Raw genomic sequence first — 11821 nt, 5'->3', positions numbered from 1 at the left:
ATCGATGCAGACCAATATCCATCCACAGAAAATGTGGGCCAATTTCCACACACAGGTCAAAAACTTCTTGAAGGAATAGATTTGGTAAACAATCTTAATTTTATTTTTTTATATTCTTCTCAGATTAATCATCCAGCTTGATTTATTTTTACACATACACAGGCTCAGAAGAGATGCAAGTTCACTTTTAAGAGTCACACCTGGACTGTGGTTTGGTCACATTCTGCCCTCTGGCTTCCAGTCAGGACAGGATGGCCTTTCAAACACTGGACCTCTCGCCGGAGTCCTGTCTCATTCAGTTCTCTGATTTAAGCACTGCAATTCTTCCCCTTTCCAACTGTTAGTTATGGTGTAAGAAAATAGAACTCATTGCCTAGTTAGAAAAACATTAATGATATATTGCTCAGCTCAGTATAAAGATGATTCAGTCCCCCAGCCTAATCCGCACACCAAATGGAGTTCTTAAAGGCATTAGGTCAGTCCCCCACCTACTCTGGCGGTGGAAGATTTAGAAGCACTTTAATGTTCTGTTCAGTGACAAATTAAAACTGGGTTCAATCTCCCATTGTTGCCACGTTATGTTATATCGAAAGAAGTCTATCCAATTCAACATGGTTAAGGGCACACCATCCTTCCCACAGACACATTCAAGGGATCCAGTACTGTATTTTTACAGAGTAGCTATTAAGCAACCGAAAATCCCAATTAAAATTATGTCCTGTTTATTTTGTGAAGAGTTATCTCATCACACCATGGTGTGGGGGTACCTGCACCACTTTCTACAATTTAGCTCCTTTGGCTCAGAGCTGGGAATACCTCCTGTTAAACAGCCCAGTGCCATGAATGCCAAAGGCAGGTCATACATTCCAATTCATAGGAGGCCATCGAATCTACCCTGCCCCTATCCTCTAACCCCACCTTTGGACACCAAGGGGGAATTTAGCATAGCCAATACATCTAGTCGCCATCTTATAGGGATGATGAGGCAAAATTCCAAACTGACCCTAGCTGAAGTGGACTAGAATAACCAGTGTGGGATGGGGACTGTGCATAAAGCCCGGGCTTTAAAGGCAAAGAAATGAAATCACATGACAGGGATTCTAAATAAAATCTCTCTCATTCCCCAAGCACCCCACAATTTTAGAAAATGAAAATCAGAGTAGGGCAGATGTTGAATAGTGATGTTATCTAACCAGAGATCGGGATTGAAAGTAACTGCAAGCAATCAGGAAGGGTACAGAAATAAAGCAGGACGATAATGGAGGGAAAGCAAGAAACTGCCTGAGGAAATGGCATGAACTGAGGTAAATGGGCTGTTTAAATATTTGCTAAGTACCACACGCTAAACAACTCATCAGGCCCATGTCCAGGTGAACCTTCACATCTAAAAATACCCCTCCCCAAACCCCCTCAGGTAGGCTAAGCCACCATCGTGAATGCTATCAGAAGGCCATGTTGTGATTGGTAGTTTGTAGTGCTGGTTTAGCTGTTTACCCATACTGCAGTCATTGGCTCCTCAACTATACTGGGCATTAAGGCAGGGGTGAACAAGGTAGTTTCAGTACATCAGACGGTGTTTGCACATTGCCACCGCAAGTGCTTTTAAATCACATGTACCACCCTCAGTTGATAACATTGGAACTCCCAGAATACTGTAAACATCTCCCAAATATAGCTTAAGAGTGTGTGGAGCAACTGAACCTCATTCTCGAGGACAGAAGTTCAGAGAACTGAACGAGCAACTTAAATCTATAAATTAAAATGGAGTACGAGCAAGACCTGCGGGAGGCTGAGATTTGATTAAACTCAGATTGCACTAGCTAATTGATGATCTGCCGGTTTACAAATAAGCCCTGCAAATCAGCAACAAACTGACACTGCCTCATTAACTGAGACTTCAGGAGTTCTAACATTTGTAGTTTTGGATGAGGCCAGCAATGCTAATGGGTGTGCTTTTAAACAGCTCTTCCTCAGTGTCACCCTTTCTTTATGTAACAAGTTGCAGCACCACACCCCTCTATCTGATAATACTCTTCCTGTATCGTCAGGAATAATGTGGTCCCCACCCTTCTCCCAAACTGGGATCTTGTTTGAATACAGATCCCTGTGAAGCACAAGTATGTATATGTTGAGTATCAGATCTACAAATGTTGCTATCATTCGCATTCAAAAGGTGACTACTAACTGATCAACAGCTACTTCTGTATGGACTGGATTACAGAGGTTAGCTTTACCACCCCCATCCTCGGAGATAGACAGGTCCAAATGTTCCTCCTTTCCCCCCCCCCCCCCCTGAGGGGGTGAGATGATAAGAGGCTGTTCTGCAAGAGGAGGGATGAAGGGTTACCAGTTCCCACTACTTCAATTCCAATCCTCACACCTTGAAATCAGGATAGTAGTGGGGGAGTGTCACACTCACTGGCCCAGAGGAAGCTATTACCATGGCACTGGTAAGCTGCAAATCGGTCACGTCTGTAGCAACACCGGCAGTGTACCGAAAATACACTAATGCTCGCTTGATGTGTGTTGGGGGAAGGGGTGATGGGAGAAATAAACATGATTTATTCAACACCACAATATACTGTATAAGCAAAACTGGAATTTCTTGCTTGCAAGCCGAGGCTGCTGCTGATCGTGAGATGGCACAAAACAGGTTGGACAATGAAAACTAAATTCCTGCAAAGGACTGGATGAATTTTAGAGCAGTGTTGTCTCCATGTGGGACGGGGTTAGTTTTTAAGTAGCTGCTGTTCCTTGATTGAGATGGGTGCATGCATTCTCAGTCCCTGTGTAATATTCATGGCCCCAGGCACATTTTGTGGTGCTTTTCAAGGCACAAGGTGTGCAGCTGTAGCTTGGGCCTAGATACTCCACAGCAATGTCATCAGATGTATGCTGGTGCAGACGGAGCACATAACCCTTCAAAAACAAAATAAAGAGAAATATCTTTTGAAACAATAGACATTTTGGATGGTCTTTCCCACAGACTTGCTGCTTTATTGCTCATTGGCGTGAGAATTTCACCCAGTCGAAGCTGAAGTCAACGGTCATTGTAGAGAGTCCTAGTCGATCCAGGTTTAACAAAAAATGTCTTCGCTGTGTGTGAATCACAGAGTAGGGAGAGATCTGAAGAAGTCCAAGTGTTAACTGGCTGCTGACGATCTGCCCTGTAAGAGGAGGCTGTTCCTGTCTGACTTTAGGGTGAGTTCTGAATATTGGCCAAGAATTGCTTTGCCCACCACTCTTCGAGATCGATCGGGACAAAGTCTAGGAAACAAAGTGGGTAACATTTTAACGCACAGCACTTGCTGAAACAGTGCGGGATCCCAAGAGACTGGTGTGCATACGTAACTCCTCACATTTGCATGACATTATTTACATCAACACTCCCAAGGCGGGTACAGCAGAGTCACTATAAATCAGTGCCCTTGTTGGCCCTGTGAGCTCCATGGGTTTTAAATTCAGCAGATTGCCCACAGAGGGCAGCAAAGCCACACCTCATTCAATGGCCTGCAGTGCATGCACACTCCCAGCCAGGGCCACTGACTATTTCCCCTCTCCACTCCAGCAGCAATTAAACCATTCTTGCATCCTCATCTCAGATCAGCTAATTCAGCACAGATTTCAGATCTCAACTGGGTTGGCTCTGATCCGTGTCTTAGCTAAGGGGCCACTGAATCTTAATGGATTTATTCCGGCATTTTATCACATGACCTCATCTTTTTATTTAAGCCGTCCCCAATAGTTTTAGAACTAATAAGTATTACGTGTTAAAAGAAATTGGAATAAAATGCAACCCGTTTTAATTCTTGTGCCAATTGTGGGTAGCACTTTCATCTCAGTCAGAAGGCTGTGTGTTCAAGTCCCACATCCCCTCGACATTTGAGCTCATGGCCCAGACTGACACTTCCAGTGCAGTACTGAGGGAGTCCTGCACTGTTGGGGGTGCCGTCTTTGGATCAGATGTTAGTGACCAGGAGATGAATCTTTAATGCACCATCATCTGTGAGTTTCCCTCCAAGTCACACCCCATTTCTTCACAGTCACTGGGTCAAAACCTTGGAACTCCCACCCTAACAGCACTGTGGGTGTACCTGCACCACATAGGTTCAAGGTGGCAGCTCACCATCACCTTCTCAGGGGAAATTAAGGATATGTGATAAATGATGCTGACAATATATTTTTTTAAATCGTTTTAAAATCCTGGATATTCCAGGACAATCATGGAGGGTTGGCAAAGTCTAGACAAAATCCACCCCTCTATCAGGTCTATATATTCAAAGTTACTCTTGGAACCTACTCTTCAAGTTCTGGTTTGGCATTTTCTCCACGTACTGCACCGGCCCCTGAGCGCACAGCCCATTCTCCAGCTGCTGGTTAGCTCCTAGCGCTTCTTCCACCTGCTGCCATGCTGGGGGAGAGAAAAGACAGAATTCCAATCATTGCACACAAATGGAAGGGGGCAAAACTGCTGGAAACAGAGGTGAGATATCTATATACCCAGGGTACATGACGTGGCTGTGATTCACAGGACAAAGAAAGGAAGGGGGGGGAAAAAACTTGGATTTAAATAGTGCCCTTCACCACTTCCAGCCATAATTAAGAACTTGAGGTGCAGGTAGATCTATTCAACTAGCCTCACTCTCCTGATAATCCTGCAAATTTCATAGAATCATAGAACTTATAGTGTAGAAGGAGGCCATTCAGCCTATCGAATGTGCACCGGCCCTTGGAAAGAGCATCCTACTTAAGCCCACGCCTCCACCCATTCCCCTTAACCCAGTAACCCCACCTAACCTTTTGGACACTAAGGGGCAATTTAGCATGGCCAATCTACCTAACCTGCTCATCTTTGGACTCTGTTTATTTCTCACTCAAGCATCCAAGTCCCTCAACAGTAATATCCTTTAGTGATATCTGGAACTTTCCAACATTGTAAAAGGTTCTTCAAGGACACCCAGTTTCCGGGACTTCCGAGAGACAGATGTCCAAGGGTTGTGCACCGCCTGTTTACCAGATTGTAAGGGTTAAATTATGATGAGAGATTTTACAATGTGGAGTTATATTCCTTGGAATTTAGAAAGTTAAGAGGTGATTTGGCCCAAGTTTTCAAATTAGCGAAGGGGAACGGTTAGGCTGGATAGAAACAAATTCTGGTTGGGGAGTCCAAGACCAGGGTGCATAGGTCTAAGAATTGGAGCCAGATCATTCAGGAGTAAAATTTGGAAACACTTCTACGCACAAAGGGTTACAGAAGTTTGGAACTCTCTTCTGCAAATGGCAATGGACGCTCGATCAACTGTAAACAAATAACAAAAATCTATCAATCACAGATTTAACAAAGGTATTAAAAAGGTATGAGGCAAAGATGGCCATGCAAAGTATGATCAAGTATCATCTCACCAAATGGCAAAGAGGCTCGAGAGGTTAATTGGCCTCTTCCTGTTCCTATGTCACAGTCTGTTCGGAATTTTGCTGCTCTGGTTGCAATAACCAGAGATGTTTTCGAATACATGGACTCCTCCCTATCCATGGGCTATCAAGATATGAGCCATCAGGATAGATAGACTATAACCTTAGTCAATATTTTTCTATTTTCCAGTACAAAACAGTGAGCAGAGAACCAAAACAAAAACACACAAATTTCCTCTACCAGTAAAGCTTAGGGATTACCAGTGATTACTAGTGACCTATTAAACCTCCAAATAAAATTATTTATTGTTCAAGGTTTAATAATTAAACTGAGAGTCTGTAATTAATGATACAGTTGCTCTAGTTCAGTTGCTTGACTGTAACTATTTTTTTTCTTAAATCAGGGGCGGGATTCTCCCAGCCCTGGGCCAGGCTGCCCCAACGCCGGCACGCGATTCTCCGCAGAGTGGAGAATCATCGCCGGCGTGGTTGGCATGGCGCGGTCGTGGGCCGCTCTACCGACCCGGATGGGCCGAGTGGCCGTACGAAAAGAGCCGAGTCCCGCTGGTGCCGTTCTAACCTTCGGCGTGTAAGGGTCAGGTGGCGGCCCGGGGGGGGGGGGGGGGGCTCCGATGTGGCCGGCACAACTGCGCATGCACGGATCCCGCGGCACACAGTTCGCACCGGGATCTGCAGCTGGAGTGGCGCGAACCGCTCCAGCGCCGTGCTGGCCCCCTGTAGGGGCCCAGAAATAGTCATGGGAGCAGCCCGTTCACGCCGTCGTAAAACGCGACGGCGTTTACGGCACCGTGGACACTTTGCCGCGGGATTGGAGAATCTTGCCCCTGATGTTCTCCTCGAGTCCAGCGTCACTCACCACCCGCATAAGAAGGCCTCACATCCCCTACAAATCTGCCCAATATCCAATTATTGTAACCTAGGAATCCAACAGAGTAATCTTGTCTGTCCACTGGTTTACTGGAATGTATCACATCCCACAGCATGAACACATCAGGATGAAAACCAACTGACAAAGTTTTGCAACGTTGAACAGGTAAATGAACACAGCTCAATACAAACCAGAAATTTACAGTCAATACAAACAGGATTGTTGTTTACAATACATCTCGACACTGCTCCCCGAGCTCTCTCTCTCATTGAACATTAAAAATCTGTTTATTTCCTTTAACGATAAAACTCCACTGCAGCCTCATGGCACCGGGTTCCGAGGTTTGATCCCGGCTCTGGGTCACTGCCAGTGTGGAGTTTGCTCATTCTCCCAGTGTCTGCGTGGGCTTCGCCCCCACAACCCAAAAGATGTTTAGGGACGTGGATCAGGTACGTGGATAATTGGAGCACATTCTGGGGAAGGTGGGACCTGTACAGACAGGACGGTTTGCACCTGAACCAGAGGGGCACCAATATCCTGGGAGGGAAATTTGCTATGGCTCTTCGGGGGGGGGTTTAAACTAATTTGTCAGGGGGCTGGGAAAACGAGCTGTAGTCCAGAAGCCAGTGTTGAGAGTAGTGAGGTACTGAGGAGGGTATCAAGGTCGCAGGAGTGTACCGGCAGACAGAAAGGTGGGTTGAAGTGTGTCTACTTCAATGCAAGGAGCATCCTGAATAAGGTAGGTGAACTTGGAGCGTGGATTAGTATTTGGGACTACGATGTTGTGGCCATTACGGAGACATGGTTAGAACAGGGACAGGAATGGTTGTTGGAAGTTCTGGGGTATAGATGTTTCAGTAAGTGTAGGGAAGGTGGTAAAAGAGGTGGAGGAGTAGCATTGTTAATCAAGGATAGTTTAACGGCTGCACAAAGTCAGTTTGAAGGGGATCTGCCTACTGAGTAATATGGGCCGAAATAGGAAAGGAGCGGTCACATTGTTAGGAGTTTTCTATAGACCCCCAAATAGTAAGAGAGATGTGGCGGAAGAAATTGCAAAACAGATTATGGATAGATGTGGAGGTTTCAGGGTAGTTGTCATGGGTGACTTTAACTTTCCAAATATTGATTGGAACTTCTATAGGTCGAACAGTTTGGATGGGGCAGTTTTTGTACAGTGTGTGCAGGATTGTTTCCTGACACAATATGTGGATAGGCCGACAAGAGGGGGTTCCACATTGGATTTGGTACTCGATAATGAACTGGGCCAAGTGTTAGATTTGTTTGTGGGAGAGCACTTTGGAGATAGTGACCACAAATCGGTGTCTTTCACTATTGTAGCCATGTAAAATGGCTGCGTTCCGATTAATCTGGCCAAAACCCAGTTTGAAATGGCTAACCCGAAAGACTGCTGGGAAAAGCAGCTAACAAGACACAGGCAGGCAGCTGCAGACAGTATTGCATATTCGGCTCTGGGGAAGTTAGCCCAGATCGATACTCAGGGCTATCAACAGCCCATCAACCCAGGTATTTGCAGTTACATTCAGGACTGTTTGCAGCCCATCTATCCAGACATCTGCAGTTAAATCGGCTATCCCCGGGACCAATTGCAACATATTAGCAATTGAATACCGGGCCAGACCTGTCGGCGCCTGCAGTGGCCGAAACAAAGACAGGTGAACGACCACCCCCCGATCAAGGAATCGCCTCACCATTGGACACATCGACCCCAGAGACTGGGGACAGAATCCAATCACTTGGGACTCAGGGTCAAGGGCCGCCCGGGAGGCAGGAAGCCCCTGGGCCCTATAAAAGTGAGGGGCCAAGTTCAGATCTCTCTCTCTCTCTCCTCTTCGCCTGCTCGAGACCTTCGCAAGAACAGCAACCGGCAACTGTAAGTTTGAATCCAGCGATCGCTATCCGGTAGAGACACCTAGCCACCGACCTGTAGCAGCCTTTTGAATCCCGCGGGCCAGATCTGATTGGACAAGCCATTTGTTTCCCTGACCTGGTGGGCTCTTCCTAAGTTAAGTATTGGCCAGTAGTGATAGGTTTATTATATAGAAAGTAGTATTAGGGTATTAATATTGCTTGTATATAATAAATGACCGTTGTTTTAATCCTTACTAAGCGGTGTGCTGTATTATTAATCATAACCTGAACTTGAACCACGTGGCGGTATCATAAAGATACCTGGCGACTCGTGAGCAAAGGTGACGTAATCAGAGCCAATAGACCAAGGCTAAAAAGAGCAACACTATTGCAATGGAGAGGGATAGGGCCATGCGGCAGGGCAAGGTTTATAATTGGGGAGGGGTAATTATGATGCGATTAGGCAAGAATTAGGGAGCATAAGATGGGAACAGAAACTGTCAGGGAAAGCACAAATGAAAAGTGGAGCTTGTTAAAGGAACAAATACTGCGTGTCCTTGATAGGTATGTCCCTGTCAGGCAGGAAGGAAATGGCCGTGTGAGGGAACCATGGTTCACAAAAGCGGTTGAATGTCTTGTCAAGAGGGAAAAGGAAGAGTATGTAAGGACGAGAAAACAATGTTCAGTTGGGTCGCTGAGGGTTACAAGGTAGCAAGGAATGAGCTAAAAAAAGGGCTTAGGAGAGCTAGGAGGGGGCATGAGAAGTCCTTGGCGGGTCGGATCAAGGAAAACCCCAAGGCTTTTTACTCTTATGTGAGAAATAAAAGAATGACCAGGGTGAGGGTAGGGCCGGTCAAAGACAGTAGTGGGAACTTGTGGATGGAGTCAGAAGAAATAGGAGGCGTTGAATGAATACTTTTCTTCAGTGTTCACCATGTTTTTGAGGATGAGAGTGTGATACAGGCGGGTAGGCTGGAGGAGGTAGATGTTCTGAGGAAGGATGTATTAGCAATTTTGAAAAACCTGAGGGTCGACAAGTCCCCTGGGCCAGATGGGATATATCCAAGGATTCTTTGGGAGGCAAGGGATGAGATTGCAGAGTCTTTGGCTTTGATCTTTGGGTCCTCACTGTCCACGGGGATAGTGCCAGAGGACTGGAGAGTGGCAAATGTTGTTCCTTTGTTTGAGAAAGGGAATAGGAATGACCCTGGTAATTATAGGCCAGTTAATCTTACTTCGGTGGTCGGTAAGTTAATGGAAAAGGTCCTGAAGGATAGGATTTATGACCATTTGGAAAGATGCAGCTTAATCCGGGATAATCAACATGGATTCGTTAAGGGTTAAGTCTTGCCTCACAAATTTGATTGAATTCTTTGAGGAGGTAACTAAGTGTGTAGATGAAGGTAAAGCAGTTGATGTCATATACATGGATTTTAGTAAGGCGTTTGATAAGGTTCCCCATGGTCGGCTCATGAAGAAAGTAAGGAGGTGTGGGATAGAGGGAAATTTGGCCAATTGGATAAGTAACTGGCTATCACATAGAAGACAATGACAAATGAAATGACAATCGCTTACTGTCACAAGTAGGCTTCAAATGAAGTTACTGTGAAAAGCCCCTAGTCGCCATATTTCGGTGCCTGTTCGGGGAGGCTGGTACGGGAATTGAACCTGCGCTGCTGGCCTGCCATGGTCTGCTTTAAAAGCCAACTATTCAGCCCTGTGCTAAACCAGCCCGAGGGTAGTGGTGGATGGAAAATGTTCAGACTGGAGACCAGTTACCAGCGGTGTACCACAGGAATCAGTGCTGGGTCCTCTGCTATTTGTGATTTTTATAAATGACTTGGAGGAGGGGGCTGAAGGGTGGGTCAGTAAATTTGCTGATGACACCAAGATTGGTGGAGTAGTGGATGAGGTGGAGGGCTGTTGTAGGCTGCAACGAGACATTGATAGGATGCAGAGCTGGGCCGAAAAATGGCAGATGGAGTTTAACCCTGATAAGTGCGAGGTGATTCATTTTGGTAGGACAAATTTGATTGCGGATTACAGGGTCAACGGCAGGGTTCTGAGGAATGTGGAGGAACAGAGAGATCTTGGCTTTCATGTCCACAGATCTCTGAAGGTTGCCACTCAAGTGGATAGAGCCGTGAAGAAGGCTTATAGTGTGTTTGCGTTTATTAACAGGGGGCTTGAGTTAAGAGCCGCGGGGTTATGCTGCAACTATATATGACTGGTGAGACCACATTTGGAGTATTGTGTTCAGTTCTGGTCACCTCATTATAGGAAGGATGTGGAAGCATTGGAAAGGGTGCAAAGGAGATTTACCAGGATGCTGCCTTGTTTGCAGGATAGGTCTTATGAGGAAAGGTTGAGGGAGCTAGGGCTTTTCTCTTTGGATTTAATAGTTTAGGGTACTAATTAGAAACTGTTTTCTTTACATCATGGATGAGCATCTAAGACCTGTTGCTTGTGACTCCTGCATCACGCGGGAGGACATATTTACTCACTCTTCCAATTTTTTCCATCGGGCAGGAGATGCAAAAGTCTGAGAACACGCACCAACAGATTTAAAAACAGCTTATTCCTCGCTGTTACCAACTCCTAAACAACCCTCTTATGGATTGATGTGATCTCTTCACACATCTTCTCTACTGAATAGTACTATACTCCTGTATGCTTTACCCGATGCCTGTGTTTATGTATTTACATTGTGTATTTTATGTTTGCCCTATTATGTATTTTCTTTTCATGTACGGAATGATCTGTCTGAGCTGCACGCAGAACCGCGGTACACGTGACAATAATCCAATCCAATCCAAAACCTGGTTCTCACTTGAAGAATTCATCCAACAGACATCATATATTCTATCTCCCTCGTCATTCAAGGAGCCCCATGGTTCCCCTACCTCGCACCCTTGTTGAGATGGAAACTTTCTGTACCCGAAATATCTCCTCTGCCAATTTAAACATTCTATTTGAGCATGTTCCTTGCTCTTTTGCATTACTTGTCTAAACATTATTGTACAATGATCGCTCTTACCGAAGTGTTCCCCCGCACAGACACTGGGCCCACTTCATTCGCCAGCACCAGAACCTATCCCGTTGGACTGTGACTATATTAGTCAAGGAAGTTCTCCTGAACACATTTCAGAAATTCCTCCCCATCGGTACCCTTTGCTCAAACAATTCCAATCAATATTTTGGTAAAGTCCCCAATATCACCACTTTATAGCGATTTCTCTGCAAATGTGCTCCTCTGCATCTTTCAATATGTAAAGATCCTTGAATATCCACAGTAGTTTAGTTATATCATTTTTGCTTCTCAAATAAGCGAATAAATGTTATCCTTGCCCCTCAAGGACATCCTCTCTTTCCGACACTACAATGTCCTTCCTTAATCAGTACTGCAACCCACCTCCCTTTTTTCCTTCCAGTGTTAAATCTTGTTTTATAATGCGCCTGTTAAATGTCTTGGGACATTTTACTACGTTAAAGGCACTTTATAAGTACAAGTTGTTGCTGCTAAGACCTATGCCAGTACATGTTTTGGCCTTGGTGCAAATATTAGCCGGAGCCATGTTGCAGAGAATAGCTGGTAATAACTGACCTTAACCCTGTGCTTATACTGCAGCCAGAAGAGAGGCCTGCCCCTTT

At 45.4% G+C, this 11821-nt stretch overlaps 1 protein-coding gene across 2 annotated transcripts; it reads right to left on the bottom strand.

The window, feature by feature from the left end:
• Window positions 1–80: 80 nt before the first annotated feature.
• Window positions 81–5637, bottom strand: LOC140407688 (MAPK regulated corepressor interacting protein 2-like). 2 transcript variants are annotated; one of them, XM_072495007.1, is made up of 3 exons: window positions 5404–5637; window positions 4301–4411; window positions 81–2919 (listed from the first exon to the last, which is right to left on the bottom strand). In XM_072495007.1, the coding sequence occupies exons 1-3, from the start codon at window positions 5531–5533 to the stop codon at window positions 2885–2887; spliced, it is 276 nt and encodes a 91-aa protein (XP_072351108.1). In that variant the 5' UTR covers window positions 5534–5637; the 3' UTR covers window positions 81–2884. The 2 variants fall into 2 exon arrangements, with proteins under 2 accessions (XP_072351108.1, XP_072351107.1); XM_072495006.1 differs by having other exon boundaries at window positions 81–3267; window positions 5404–5620.
• Between the last annotated feature and the right edge of the window lie 6184 nt (window positions 5638–11821).

This window comes from Scyliorhinus torazame, unplaced genomic scaffold (assembly GCF_047496885.1).
Source record: "Scyliorhinus torazame isolate Kashiwa2021f unplaced genomic scaffold, sScyTor2.1 scaffold_1810, whole genome shotgun sequence".
Taxonomy (NCBI): Eukaryota; Metazoa; Chordata; class Chondrichthyes; order Carcharhiniformes; family Scyliorhinidae; genus Scyliorhinus; species Scyliorhinus torazame.
The sequence above is the reverse complement of the archived record's forward strand: the minus strand, read 5'-3'. Positions and strand labels throughout refer to the sequence as shown.